At 42.2% G+C, this 14,597-nt stretch overlaps 2 protein-coding genes and 3 non-coding genes across 6 annotated transcripts; 3 read left to right on the top strand and 2 right to left on the bottom strand.

Moving 5' to 3' along the window:
* Nucleotides 1-442: 442 nt before the first annotated feature.
* LOC115679875 (AUGMIN subunit 2) lies at nucleotides 443-4,952 on the bottom strand. The gene is made up of 6 exons (XM_030603590.2): nucleotides 4,784-4,952; nucleotides 3,985-4,110; nucleotides 3,415-3,519; nucleotides 2,676-2,744; nucleotides 1,140-1,253; nucleotides 443-995 (listed from the first exon to the last, which is right to left on the bottom strand). Exons 1-6 carry the CDS (start codon nucleotides 4,910-4,912, stop codon nucleotides 636-638), a joined length of 903 nt encoding a protein of 300 aa, XP_030459450.2. The 5' UTR covers nucleotides 4,913-4,952; the 3' UTR covers nucleotides 443-635.
* A 328-nt stretch (nucleotides 4,953-5,280) lies between these two features.
* On the top strand, nucleotides 5,281-5,346 carry LOC115680077 (small nucleolar RNA U49). The gene has a single exon (XR_004005590.1). It is a non-coding gene; the product is annotated as a small nucleolar RNA U49 (small nucleolar RNA).
* A 224-nt stretch (nucleotides 5,347-5,570) lies between these two features.
* On the top strand, nucleotides 5,571-5,715 carry LOC115680075 (small nucleolar RNA snoR2/U65). Its single transcript, XR_004005588.2, has one exon. It is a non-coding gene; the product is annotated as a small nucleolar RNA snoR2/U65 (small nucleolar RNA).
* A 122-nt stretch (nucleotides 5,716-5,837) lies between these two features.
* LOC115680071 (small nucleolar RNA snoR77Y) lies at nucleotides 5,838-5,927 on the top strand. The gene has a single exon (XR_004005585.1). It is a non-coding gene; the product is annotated as a small nucleolar RNA snoR77Y (small nucleolar RNA).
* A 501-nt stretch (nucleotides 5,928-6,428) lies between these two features.
* LOC115679877 (nucleobase-ascorbate transporter 1) lies at nucleotides 6,429-13,178 on the bottom strand. 2 transcript variants are annotated; one of them, XM_030603592.2, is made up of 14 exons: nucleotides 13,024-13,178; nucleotides 11,551-11,648; nucleotides 10,997-11,173; nucleotides 10,102-10,202; nucleotides 9,945-10,020; nucleotides 9,639-9,698; nucleotides 9,362-9,549; nucleotides 9,194-9,290; nucleotides 8,862-8,948; nucleotides 7,989-8,047; nucleotides 7,811-7,902; nucleotides 7,519-7,596; nucleotides 7,268-7,428; nucleotides 6,429-7,075 (listed from the first exon to the last, which is right to left on the bottom strand). In XM_030603592.2, the coding sequence occupies exons 1-14, from the start codon at nucleotides 13,097-13,099 to the stop codon at nucleotides 6,863-6,865; spliced, it is 1,563 nt and encodes a 520-aa protein (XP_030459452.1). In that variant the 5' UTR covers nucleotides 13,100-13,178; the 3' UTR covers nucleotides 6,429-6,862. The 2 variants fall into 2 exon arrangements, with proteins under 2 accessions (XP_030459452.1, XP_030459453.1); XM_030603593.2 differs by having other exon boundaries at nucleotides 11,551-11,622; nucleotides 13,024-13,118.
* Between the last annotated feature and the right edge of the window lie 1,419 nt (nucleotides 13,179-14,597).

Below are 14,597 nucleotides of genomic sequence, written 5' to 3'. Positions count from 1 at the left end.
TAATGCCTCGAAATGTTACCAAACGCGGACCGAGTGCCGATCATGCAATATAATACAACACTTGGATGATTGCTGAATGTTACATTTAGTGACGTGCATTTCACCTAATATCATAATCGCCATTCATCTAAATGACATTGCTCATGAGCCACAGAGTGAGTTAACTTCGATCGTCACAGGGATATATTTGCGATGAAATGGCAGTATCCACATCGAACGGGTCGGATAATAAAATGGAATCTCTAAAAGGTTCATAAAGGTTAAAGGGGGAAAAAGGGGAGAAGAAAAATGGGAATATAGAAAAAGATGAGAGAACTGCAGCCACAATTTTTTCGGAGGTCCAATCACACAATGCCTTGGTTGCGCACTTTTAAAGACCTGCTCAGTTCCCGAATGACTCGTGTCTCAGCGCATGTACACAATAATGAGTCGTAACGGCACATTTCCATCAATTCACAAGCTCCGTTACTCTGAACTCTACATTGTTGAAGTAATCACGTAAGGTCGATAGCAAACACTCCGAGTCTTTTAAAACACGAGAACTTCAGTGCATTTTTACAGGTTTCCAATGGTTTGATCAAAGAACTGATAAATCATATTAGCCTTTACAAACGAATGGAGATCTTGCCTTTGAACTAGGCGCTGCCTGTCTTTATCGGAGGCCAAGACAATCTCCGGCTACCCGTGCCATCAGCAGGATGGTGCTCCCCGACCTCGCTGCTGTCATCTTCAAGATGCTCGATTCCTTGCCCTCTCCTGCTTCTGATGGCTAAGTCGTCAATACTCGACTCGTTTCTCCAGGAAGGCGGAGTAACGCAGTTGGACACTCCTAGGATTTTCTGCGAAGGGTCTCCGCTCGGTGTCGCGGGCAAAGAGGGGAAAGATTGACCCACTCTCAGCTTTTGCAGGGTGGCAAATGACTCTCTCATGGCAGACATAGCCTCAAAAAATCTGGTGCATGATGCTAAGGCCACGGGAATAGGGCGAAGCATTTCCTGTGTCGATGAGATAGAATGATCTATGAGTTCCAAAATTTTGTCAGACAAATGCTGAAAATTTTCTTCAGGACAGATTCAACATTAAATCTCCATTAAAATGGGGCTCATAATTGTGACGGAGAGACGAAATCTTCAACTTACCCCCCAAACTGTAGGAGGTTCCTTGAAGTTCTGGCTCCATTGAAAATCCGCAACAGATGCTGTCAAAGCACCATAGTCGCTGGCAGCCTTCATCAGCAATTCTGAAAATTGTTTCTGTCATTTAAACAAAAAATGCCATTAGCATCAAAGTAGAGCCTTTTTTGCCCCAACTGATAGCAATCCATAAATAACTGCAAAGACGCCATTCGACAGAAACGAGTTGCTTTCCTAATTAAAATCTTGAACAGATTAGCAGGTCAGCTGCATAACAGATTGCAATAATGTCATCAATCTAAGTTTAAATATCTCCACAAGCAGGATTAAGTTTAATCATCTTCTGTTTTCCAAAGGGATTTTTCCTCTATTTTTTCTAGCTTTCTCAGAATAACATACGTACTGAGCGATCCTCCACAGAAAAGTCCCATTTCTGACAAGGTGTTGGCACTCTAATTTTTATCAGCTATTAGCATAACTATAACTCAAAGCAGTCAGTCTATTTGTCAAAAAAATCCACATTAGATCACTCTGTGGTAACCTCTCCCTTAGAATTGTAGCAGTATGTCCTCCAGCTGGCACCTGGGACCAATCTTCATTATCATTGCTTTTGAGACCTTCTGAGTCATGCAGTTCATGCATCTTATTTTCTCAAAATCAATTCACATTGTTCTGTCCTCTGTTTCCCGTTGAGGTGTTATACCGTCCACCTCTTTACCTTTCAACGTTCTTCATTCCAATCTAATTTTTCTCTCTCTAGATTTTGGGTCATGAATCCTTGTTAATGATGTGTGAGAGCGAAAGATATACAGAATATCATGCTTGCCTTAATTAATTGTCTAACAACAGTCTGGAAAACACACTAACTAGAATTTCTTTCAGAATTGTTGCGTACGGATGCCACCACAAAACTGAAAAATGGGATGCATTTAGCACTAAAACTTTGAGTCCTTCTTTCAAGGTAGATTATTAGACTCTAATAGCGGCATTTATTAACACTTAGGCATAACGTTTGGAAGGATGACATCTAAATTGAATACTCTCCAACATACAAGTCAGCTAGCAAATGATAAGGTTTCAATAAAGACGTCCTTTACTGAAATCCACTTCAATCAGAAGCGAAATTACTAAACTGAGTTTCTAAAGAATTTTTTCCTTTTCTGTGTACGTCAAAGCTAATTAGAAGGCAGTTGTCGGAGAGTCCAATGCACTATTAGGTAGTTGCGTAAGTTCGTTAATTTTTGCGCTCCAGGCTATCATTTATCAAATATTCAGGTAAAGAAAGATGAGATAAAAAAAATTATTAAATTTTTCTTTAAGAGAGTCATATTAGAATCCCTGTTAATTGAGATCAGTGGCCTAAATTACAGGCCAACTTATCCATTTAGCCACAACAAAGGTTTCCATCTTGAGAAAACATTCCATCCATGTAAACTTCCTTTTTTGCACACAGGCAATTATTTTATGGGTAGCAAGACTGCCAAAGTAACAAGCATAGACGACTTGACTCTACACATATAGGGGAAAGATGTAGCAACTAACCTGGTATTCTGCTTCCACTGGAATACAATCAAGGGAATATGGTTGTTGAAGCCGAGCTATGATGCGATCCTAAGAGAAGAACAACAGATTTTTGGTAATAGATCAACTTAACAATGATGTCATTAAAGACTTACAAGAGCAAGGAAAGCCCTATAAAAGTTAAAACAAAATGAAAGATCTTCCGAGAGATATCAATTCTTAATTCGTAATAGTCTAACCCTGCACTGCAATATTATATCGACAAAACTTAATTTTCCATAAACCGGGTAATAAGTCACAAGAGTCGGCGTTTTGTTACACTTTGACATCCGACGACAATTAGTTCTACAGGATTCAATCACATTACTCCATGCAAGGCCCCTACTGTATAAAGAGGAAAGCATAAGAAGCAGCAATTATGGGGATTTGGAATCGTGTTGAGATTGAGAAGCCCTCGATACAAATCAAAAAGATCTCCTTTGACTTACTGACAATTTGAATGTAAATGCACCTTGAACTCCTTTTCACAAGAAAGAAAAACATACTCCCCAGAACCATCCCATTAACGCCGATGCTATTATTTCTATGTCAGAAGATATGATAAACATACTCATTTATTCATCTCATGGCACTCAGAAATATGGGACGACATTAAATTAATAACCACATTATGACTTATACAGTATGTGACGGTTAAATTCAATCATTAGGTAATATTCATGAGGTTCATGCAGGAATAGGGAGAAGGAGAAAAAATTACCTTATTTTGAATAACATCTTTCAATATTGTCGTGATCCTTGCCAAAGTCTCGATCTTCTTCTCCATCTCGCTTACATGTGTCAAGTGTGCCACGTTTTTATCGTCCTACAAATTTCAAAGTACTGTGTGTCAAATGACAACTGAGTAGAGCAGGGACTTCGAGATTAAAAGAATACAGAGATTGCAACGGCACCAGAATTATTCAATTTTTACCACACATTCAACTTAAATTCTACTAATTGATAAGCAGTCATGATACACCCACTAATTACTATACATGACTCGATCAAGAGGAGGCATTCAACAAATGCACAGCCATAATGTATTATATCATTAAGCAACAGACAGCGAAGTATTTTCACCATAATGGAGTTTAAAAGTCAATAACTACACAGCCCCTCACTGCAAAATGATAATTTCCAGAGAAGCATATTTTTGGCAATCACGTCACACGCCTTTGAAAGCTTGTGGTGAGTTTACTCTAATCCATCGTTGTTGAACATACAAAACTGGTGATGCACTTTTGTACACAGCAAAAGAAACCCAGTAAATTGAAGCAGAAGAATTCACCTTTCTACCCTGAAGTTCCACCTGCAGATCTGCAATTTTTCTTTGCACCGCAGTGAGCTCTCTTAGAACCCTTATCAAATCATCACCCTTTTCACCATTACTCAAGGTCAAGTTTTGGACTTCTTCCTGCGCAAATCACACATCGATTGAGTGATACGGCATGATAATCAAAGACAAGTTTATTCGGGAAAAATTACTACATTTGCACAATGAACCCAAGGCAACAATTTCACCAGAATACATAATACAAAAAGCGGAGCGTTCAAGTTCAAGGGGACACATCCAACTCCGCAATTAACCAAGGTCAACCGATAAGACAAGAATTTCAAGGTCGCAAGCCGAAAATTTCAGAAATGCTCACAAAAAGATATAATGATCAAAATTCTTAAGAACCAGAGGAAGAACCGCGACCTAAGAGTCCCCACAAACAGAGACCCTTGCTTCTGAATGAAGAGTTAGATTTCAGAACAATTAACAAGAAGCAATTCACTTTAAGAAGTTCTCAAATGCCATTCGCATCACCACTGTAGATCACAAATGCAGCTTGTCCGATAAGATCAGCTGATCATTTGGTAAAGACAAGCGTCGCATTGCTCTCCAAGGAAGCGGATTTCACACTCTAAGCTAGAGCTATACACGCCAGGAAAAGCAACACCGACACCAATTTGACCAGAAAAAAGAACCGATCGAGCACAACACATCGAAGAACGAGCACGGCGAAGCCCATCGATTCGAAAGGTGCAGAAAGCGAAACAGCGAGAGATACGGAGAGAGGGAGAGAGAGAGAGAGAGGAATGACCTGAGAACGAGGTGCCGACATGGAGAAGCCGAGGTCGGCAGCGATGGAGAGCGCGTCGGACATGCCGCCGATCCGCCGCAGCGGCTTCTTCCCCACCCACGTCGTCGCCGTCTCGCTCCCCATCGCCATCGCCACCACCTCCGCCAACCCTCTCTCTCTCTCTCCTCGGACGGCAATTTGAATTGAAAATCGAAGGCTGGTTTCTGGTGGGCCCGTCGACACAGAAATGGCCCAGCCCTTATTTGGGCCCATTGATATCCAATGGGCCCGGCCCACATCTAATGGAACCGCTTCGGTGGGGCTACGTTGGAAGCAGCAGCTGGCGAAGTTGGGAATTAGGGTTTTCGCTCTTGCTCCTCTATAAATCTCGCTTCGGCATCATCTGCTCCTGCATCTGCAGATCCATTCTTCGATTCAGCGACGACGACGGCGCGTCGCGAAGCGGAGGAAGAGGGGTGAGTCTCGTGTTTCCTTTCTGCGTAGCTGAAATTCGAGATCCCCGATGAGGAAGAATACCCCGAATAGATAGGAAGTGCCGTATGACACTCCAAAACGGCGAGCGCTGGGCGGCGGGGCTCACTCGCCGTCGCTCGCCCCTGTCCCCATCCGCCGATCTTCTCGGGATCGGTCGGGGCCGCGGCGGCCGGCGGCGGTCCGGTGGTGTCCCCCTCCCCCCGCTGGCCGTGGGTGATTTGAAACGGGTCTCTGAGGGTTTCTTTGCTCCTTACCTCTTGTCTTTGCTCCTTTCCTTTTGTCTTTGCTCGGAAAAGCTTGAGCTTTTTTCGAAGGTCTGAGCCACGTCGCCGGTAGCCGGAAAGGGCATTGACCGGCGATGCTATGATCGGACCGAGAGAGATCTGATTCGTTCTTTGATAGGAACCTGTGGACCTTGATGTTTGTGGTCTACGGAGCCGTTTTTGGCGATCACATTGGAGCAAAAAAGCTTGCCTTTTTATTTTTTTATTTTTTTTGGGGGTTTATTTCAACATCTTTTTTGTGAAATTTTTTCCTTTTTGGTTTATGCAAAAATTTGGAAATAGACCGATAGGACGAGAAGCCAATGAGGATTTTCTGTTTTTTTGTTGGAATTACCGGCTGAATTTGCATTGATGTCAATACACTGGCTGTTTATCTGAGGCTTCCATACAAGATGATTTTGGTTGTGCTGGGTAGACTCTCAGCTCTATAATGTAAATCCAAAAGTTTCATAAGAACAAAATTTGCTTTCTGCTTACAATTCATTTGTTTTGGACACAAAAATCAGATCGGTAGAGTATTCTTTGTGTGATATAAAAACATGTCAATCTAGTGCAAACCTCAATTTCAGAGTGATCGGACCATTGCATAAGAGTTTACTCGCTATAAACAAGGACCTTCAAAAAGTTTGGACTTGGCAAATAAGGGTGCGGATGCGAATGGTATCATTTCTTTTGTTCCCGGAGCAAATCCTGGAAAAAAAAATATTTTTTTTGCCGAGAATAAAAAGAGAAACAAGCATATTTTAGAAAAACAAGCATAGTCCATTAGCATTTTTATAACTAAATGAAAAAACTGAACAGAAATTTTTAGGGTTGAATAATTTTATTTATATCGGGAATAGAAATTTTATGCGGTTATTAATTGTGAACGTATTTTTCTGCAGTAAAATTAAAAAAATTTTGGAACAGAAATGTTATCATACGATGTTCTTAAGAAAATAGAATCCAAAATTCTATTCTATAGCTATTCCAATTGGAGCAAATTAGGCACATCAGGACTTAGAAAGTCTCTCATATGCTTTGAATGAACATGACATGTTCACCACAGAGAGCGAGCCAGCATTTTTATTACTTCTGGAATGTCGATGACAAATATATGAAATTTCGTACCATTCTACAAAATGGGCTGCAAAATAAATAAATTGGGAACTGATCCTCAGTGAGAAGAATTAGCGTTTGCAAATGTCGATCTAGTTAGCGGCCCTACAGAAAAGTCCTAAATAGAGCATGTATCCAAACATTAGATTGGGATTGGATGCATTTATGAGAAAAGAATAGCACCTACACTGAATAGCACCTACACTGACGTGGACAATTTATTCTAAGTGGGAGGGAAAAATCTGTTCAAATTGAATGGCAATGTGTAGAACTCTTCGTTCCTGTTGTCTCCTCTAAAAGTCCTGAACTTCACCCACCAGGGCATCCCCCGGTCTTTCTTCGACTTCTCGACTTCCAGCGTGTTGTCGAGGAAGACGGCAACGATCAAGCCCACTGTGGCCGGGGACGAGAATATGGTATTCAAAAATGCATTGAACTGCAGAAGAACCCAAGTCATGTAAAGTTTCTGCAACGTGAAGGGAACGGCAATGGCAGGCCATACTCATAAAAAATAAGATGAACTTTAATCAATATCATAAACCGTGTCTAGCTAGTTTCCATAAGCCTTTCGAAAAACGCAGTCAAGTATGAGCTTCCTAGCATGACCAGTCATCGGGAAGCTACTTACCCATCCGGCATTAGTGTGAACAAGGCCCTCCCGAGTGGGAGTCCAATATTCATAGAAGAATTGGGGAACGGATATCCCGAGAAAGAGCGAGAGTCCAGTAATGATGAGGTTCCTCATAGAATTCATGTTTGTGAACTGAAGGAATGACAATCCCACAGAAGCTGCAAAGAAATATGGAGAAAAGTAAACTATCAGTAATCTTGGTTGGCTGAAATGACGAACGAGCAGGCAAACACAAGTTAGCTGCATACCTACAAGGCCGAAGAGAACACAGTACAACGCAGCAAATATTGGGAAGGGTATGGATGCAAATACAGCTCCAAATTTTCCTGAAAACAATTTTCCAAAATAAACAGATTTGAAATATTGTATCAAATACTGAATCTGCAATGATCCGATATGAGAAAATCTTGCTCATGGTAGACCAATTTAGCTCTTGCAGGCTCAGGTCTCTCTTATTATAAGACTTTGCCGCGTCAAGCACAAAATAATGGCACCATATATGCAATCATTCTCTCTAAGTTTCAAGTAAGTAATACCAACCTAAGATGGAAAAGAATATCATGAAGGCAGCAGATAATTGCACAACTCTCCGACTTCCGACCCGTGTTAGTCCAAGGAGTCCCACATTCTCTCTGAAATAGATGACATAAGATCCCCGTCAAGCATATCTGATCGCCGTACAGACACAAACATAGCTCGGTGGAGCATGCGTTCTTACACAGAAACTGTAGAGCCAGTGCCAGTCCCGAAAAGACCATCTAGTAAGATTCCAATCCCCTGCCAAATGAAAACATCTCAGCAAGACATTAATAATCTAAGCATTCAAGTGGATTAAGCAGAATACCGAGAAGATCACTCTGAACCGATAAAAATGTTTTCCATCTTTGTAAATTCAAACATGTCCTGCAGGAAGGTGCTAGCAAAATTCTGGCCTTCTCTCTGTAAATAAACCTATCTCATATCTCTTTAAATTCATCAATCCACTCTTTCCAATGATTGATCTATCATACTCGATATTGCTATATAACAGGGAAAGTATACGGACTGATTTCCAGTTTACCGCCAGCTACAATCCATATTATCTTTTACATAAATTAACACTGCCACAGGGATCATGCCTCAATTTCTTCCAAGCAATTTGTTCTTGATAGTCTGACTAATCAGGAATGCAGGATTAATATTATCAGTACTGTTTGAGTTTCTTGAATTCCTATAAGCACTCTATCAGCATTGCCATCATTAAACCAGTGAACACAAGACATCACGTATGGAACCGAGTAGAAACGATATTCATAATGCTATAGTGTCACTGGTTACTGCGGCTGACAATCCAACAAAAAGATTGTGGCCGACAAATGTGTATGTAATTGCATGGGGTAACCGAGAGTACATAAACTCTCTTAACAGTAGGTCTTTCAACACCCTAATAACAGCTTCCATAGATTCTAAAATAAATTCATTAAGCGCATAAACTTTGTTGTACTGAACCTCATCTTTTTTCAAATCATATTTCACTCGTTCGCACGAAAAAGCTAGCAGGGCAGGAGGCAAGAAAGAACTGTTTTACTGTTGCTGTGTCAAACCAACTTACCTGCCAGCCAATGCCCCGACTCAATACATAAGCCGGAGGTGGAGTAGCAATTGCCAACCGAGAAGCTGCCTTGTATGCACCAGTGGACTGGACATGATCCATAATATTAATAAGCCATTCCAGAAGGACAGAAAAATCCTTAAACTAACAAACCTCATGGCAAGTCTTTCAACGTGTTTCAATCCTTGAGGCATCATTCAAAATTTATGAACTGTGATTAATGTAACTGAATCCAACTTTCATAACAAGAGTGGGACATCCTAAATCATTTTAGAGTTGCCTCATGATTCATTTCCAAGTACAATGGTTGCACACAGAAATCACTTACATACCTCAACCATCGACACAAGAACTGAAGACATCATTGCAAAAGAATGGCCAGCTGAGAAAGTTGGCGGCCCCCATTGTAGAGGGTAAGGGAACTTAAACCTGTAAGAGATCAAACATAGAGTTATTGAATCCAGTAAAAATCAGAAAATGAGGTGAAGTCGTTGAAATACCATGGCGCAGTAGATATAAGGTTCGCCCTATCTGTACGGCAACTTCGTTGAGTAATGGCGGGCCTATCTCGATAAGCCCCACTGGCGGTCAAGATAAGCGAATAGATCCAGACGATTGCAACACAGAACAGTACAGGGAATCGTTCGAAGATAGGGACATCTCTCATTACTCTTACGTGCTTTAGATACTGCAATATACAGGCAACCATACTTAACAAGGATAGAATTGACTGACATGGATAAGCTTTAGAGCAAAGGAATGTCTGAAACAACATACTTGTGACACTCCGATGACCATCAGCAGCATGGGTATCCCAATTTCCACACACTGGCCCAACTGAAAATAAGATCCTCAAAGATTAATCACCAAAATATTTTAGGAGAATCGCTTATACGATAACAAAAGAAGAATCTCCCACAGAGTTATGGAGGGCTCAAATTTTTTACTATGTATGTGGAGAATTTAAGTAGAAAAGAACGTGAAAAAAATATTGAGGCATAAGTACGATGCTTGTCATGCTATATTAATTCATCATAAATGGTACCAATGCCATGCATTTCGTAGTATTGCATTATCACTTACCAAGGGAAATCCCCTTTGAAACAAACCTAGTCCAACCAATCCCACAACGGGTGCCATACCAAGAGGACTGAAAAAGCTGAAAAGAATAGCGCATTATTTAGAATACAAGTACAAGGAAGTTGAATTTTCTTTTAGCTTTGTGGTAGCAGCCCTGTACCGTGAGAAGAGACCCCAAACTTGGCTGTAACCCAAGACAATTTGTATGCTTGAAGCCACAATGAGAGCTCCTTGGATTGCACGCATTGTTTGCAGAAATCTCTGGAAACCAGAAAGAGCGGAGGATCTTTGTCAAACCTGGTGAAAAAATGACCAACCAAAACCTTTGCCAAGGAGCAAACCATGAAGATGGGAAACACACAGCACAGTCTAATTTAACATCAAGAATTGATATGGCATCCAGAAGCCAGATAAATATCAGCTATTATCATTAGTTGATGCACCGGTAAGAATCTCTTTATCCTTTCTTCTGGCATACGATTTTACCCTAGAGATTTAAACAGAGGGTTACAACTACATAGTTGTACACCCATCAGTACCAATACCCATGCCCAAAGAATTGTATGCATTGCTTTTTAAATCAAGAAAGGTAGGAAAGAAGCGACTCGAAAAGATAGCAGTGTTAGCATGTCCAATCCAAAAACTAGCAGATAGGTGGAGGGAGACTACATGGATATAAGTCCCCCTGAAACTCCGTAAACAAGCCATGGAAAATATACTTTTTAACACTGCTCTCACGGTGGGAACTGAGCTGAGAACGGCACGTGGACTGCGGAACCTCACACACGAAATAAATCTGAGTAGAGCTCGGCTGTGATACTGATACCATGTTAGAATGTCCAACCGAAAAGCTTAAGCTAACATACTAAAGGAAACTAGATAAATATAGGGCCCGTTGATACCCCAGAGACAAGGGGACATACTTTAACAAGCAGGAACGAGTAGTTTAATTGCGGATGTAAATATTGAGCAAGAGTTCTTCTATGTCCAGAAACCAAGTTCGAACTTCATAGATTTACTCCCATTGATTTCCAATACACTAATCGCAAACTTACTTCTTGAGAATCATCGATCTTCTGCAGTCTTGAGTCGCCTATGATGTAAACAATAGGAACAACATACGCAAAGGATCCTCCAACTACTGCTGGCAACCTTGTTCCAAAAAGTGCCTGGAGAAGTGTATTAATGCCAGCAACAAAGAGCAAAGTTTGTATCACTCGTGCCTTGTCACCCTGGTTCAGTTGACCAGAATATTAGTGGTGATGCAAACCAGCCACAAGAGTAGAAAATCAATAGTAAAGCAAATGATTTTACTTAAAGGGGAAAATTGAATCTACTCACGAGTCCTCCTAGAAGACATCGTGCAAACAAGATAAAATGAACAAAAGAACCGCAGACTGGTGCAAAATTTTAAGACAAACTAAGGAAGACAAAAATTATATCTGCATACAGGAAATTCCAAACTAGAGTATCGCATATGGATCCGTAAATAGTAAATCAACTTGCTGGTGTATGCTGAGAAGGCATTATCAGGAGTAAAAAAATAAATTATAAAGGTCCGGCAGAAGCTAACAAGGAAACAGATGTCGTTCTGCGGAAATTAGCTTACATCACTCCCTCCCATCATTGGTACAAGCATTGAAGGGATCATTGCGCTGGTTCCCAGCATCAGAATGTAATTCTGAAACGCCAATAAGATAGTTTCAGCTGCAAGACAAACTTTGAAAATTAAAAAAAAAAAGTAAAAATATTAAACAATTCAAAGGGAAAACAATAAAACAGAGGAGCCCTCATTCTTTCAGCATAAGTCATTCACGAAAAGATGATAGCCAGTTACTAGGTATCAACTTTATATTGCCAAGGCAAACTATGAATTGAATGTTCTTCCATGCTCCACGCAAAGTAGGTTAAATTTGTCAGACACTCGCTTAACATCAGCATGTCCTCATGTGAGCATGTATCTTTAATGTAAAAAGCCACCGAGGCACAAATGTGCTTATTGTAAGGGACACGTTAAAATGACAAAGATTATAGATTCCGATGCTACAAAAAGAGAACATGGCAATCCGTAATTATAGTTCAGGTGAGTAATTCTAATTCCCCATTCATCACAAGCAGGTTCCTCTATTATCTCCACACAAGCCGCAAAGCACGGATAATGAGGTTACAAAAATCTACTCTCTACTCAACCCGCCACCTTTTATTGCACATTCAATGCACAGGGATACTCTGGATCACTCAAGCCACTAAGACGCGATTTTTTTTTGCTAAAAGGAATACCGAGAAATGCCGTCCAAATCTCTTTCTTGATCATCCATAACTCTAATTCATTGCATTTTTCTTAAAGCATTCCCCTGTAGCCATGGCCTCTCTGCTCGTAGAGATGCAACTGTCCACTCTAGAAAATGCACTCCCATGCAAGCGAAGAGATTGCATCAGCTGAAATGCAGGACATCCTAAAGGCGATCGAGCAACAAAATCACTTCTTGAGCAAGTAACCGCGACTCTCCAGTCTCGAACTCCTTTCTCCTCGCCCACTTTTCGACCGAAACAAAACTCTACCGCATAGAGCTTTTTAAGCCAGCAACATCGGAAGGATGAAGCAGAGAAGCTGGAAGCTAGCCATCTGAAACTCAGGCTTGGCAATATCAAGCTTTTTCAACCAAGCGATTTTCCGGCAAACTAGAGATTTGGAGAAGAGAAGGCAAATGCCGATACCGAGTAACTCCGCTCTTCGAGTTCTTCAACTCACCGTCACTCGATTCCGCTCGCTCGCGTAATCAAAGCCCCGCGCGCACACGCCACGATCATTCGAACAACCACACGACACGCAGCACGGAACAAGCTAATCCTAGCATGCACAAGAACGCCGCGTCTCCCCGAGCACAGATTTCGCCTCGAGAACCACCTCAACACACGCAAACGGAACCGCTCTCTCCCCCGCCCCCGCGCGCGCGCTCGACGGCACCGCCAGCGCTTCGACGGCGGGACCGCCATTCCGCGACACGACGCGACACGGCGATGATCGGAGGGGACAGATACGCGGAAGAGAGAGAGAGATGGGAGGGGCGGGGGGGCGTACCCCAGGGAGGGTTGGAGTCGATGCAGTACTCGAGGTCCTGCAGCTGGTCCATCGGAGGGTGGGCTATGTCCGCCATTTCTCCTCTCCTCCCAAAAGCTCCACGTCCCCGCTTCTGCACTTCTGCTTCCACGCGCGCACGCTCACATCCACACGGAAAAAGCGAAGAGCCAAAAGGAGAGATGGAGAAGAAGATGAAGGAAGAGGAGGAGGAGGAAGGAAGGAAGGAAGGGAAAAAGCAAAGCAAAGCAACCAGATAAAAAGTTGGGAAAGGAGTTTGAAAAGAAAAATATGCAAAGCGAAGCGAAGCGAAGCAAGGCTTCTCTCTCTCTCTCTCTCTCCTTGGGGGGGTGCAGTTTCTTCCGCAGATACTCTTACGCTTCTCTCTCTCTCTATAATATTTTTCTTTTTGGGGGAAATCTGCGGTTAGAGCCCGGAGGAGGGATTTGCCCCTGTCCCGCACCGATATTTACGAGATAGCCATCCGGGCCCCACTGCTGCTATGTCGCCGCAGCAGCAAAGCAGAAGAGGATTAGATTAGATTAGATTAGATTAGATTTTGATGATGTTGGATATTTTTTATTAGTTTAAGTACGCCGCACGTTAATTGATGGGGGGGGCGAGATTATTCCTTTCTTGGGACTTGGAAGGATGACATGACATGCTTCCTCCTTTTTTTTTTCTTTTTTGGTGATTAGGACAGAGGTGGAATTAATTTATTAAATTAATCTCGATGCGTGCCCCCCCGTTTGGAAGTTTCCAGATTGAGTTTTTATTTTATTTTATTTATTTGTTTATTTGGGGGTCTAACTTGGTATGAGTATGACGGTGGTAGTGTTGTCTTCGTAGAGCAGTTTGACTAGTGCTTGGGGACGAAAGTCGGGAGTTCGAAATGAACTGCGCCAAAAAAAGAAAATGCACGCGTGGGCATGTCGCCTTGGTCAATATGGAAGAACGCGCGGCTCCACCACCACCACCACCCTTGTGACCTTTTGCATTTTCTGATGGTCCATGGACCCCGTCGAGTTCGTTACCCATTATCATCATTAGCCAATGATAATAAAATAATCTCGCGTGCGTCCGAGCCAAATCGGATGCCCACTTGTCGAAACGAGGATCGCGACGAGCTTCGGGAGAGTTTATTTAGACGATAAAGAGGCTTCATTCATTGAGATATAACACGAAGCGAATAACATAAGATCCGTTCGGACGAAAAAAGAGGTCCGGGGCGGGCAAGCCATGCCTCGATAAGGGGGGTATTCTAGGACAATCCCTCGTGTCGCGCTACAGTAAAACTAGGGGAGTGATTCCATGTCGGAGGAGGGGGGGAAAAAGAAGAGACGGAGGAAAAAACCTTCTTCCGTGGACAATAATAATCGTCACCTTTAGAGTCCCATGATGTAATTTTCTGTCAAATCTCAAAATCTTCGGAGCCTCTGGCGTGCGGACCGCCGTACGCCGTCCGGGTTGGCCCGCCAAATGGGCAAAACTTTGCCCATCCTTTTCGTTTTTAAGAGAATCGATGAATCGGCAAGTTTGGAGAATCGGAGCGGGGCCCCGTTTGTCCGGGTGACTTT

The sequence above is a fragment of the Syzygium oleosum genome, unplaced genomic scaffold, assembly GCF_021117445.2.
Source record: "Syzygium oleosum isolate NSW1041296 unplaced genomic scaffold, Sole_v2.1 Sole_v2.10, whole genome shotgun sequence".
NCBI lineage: Eukaryota > Viridiplantae > Streptophyta > Magnoliopsida > Myrtales > Myrtaceae > Syzygium > Syzygium oleosum.
This window is presented reverse-complemented; position numbering and strand designations above follow the sequence as displayed.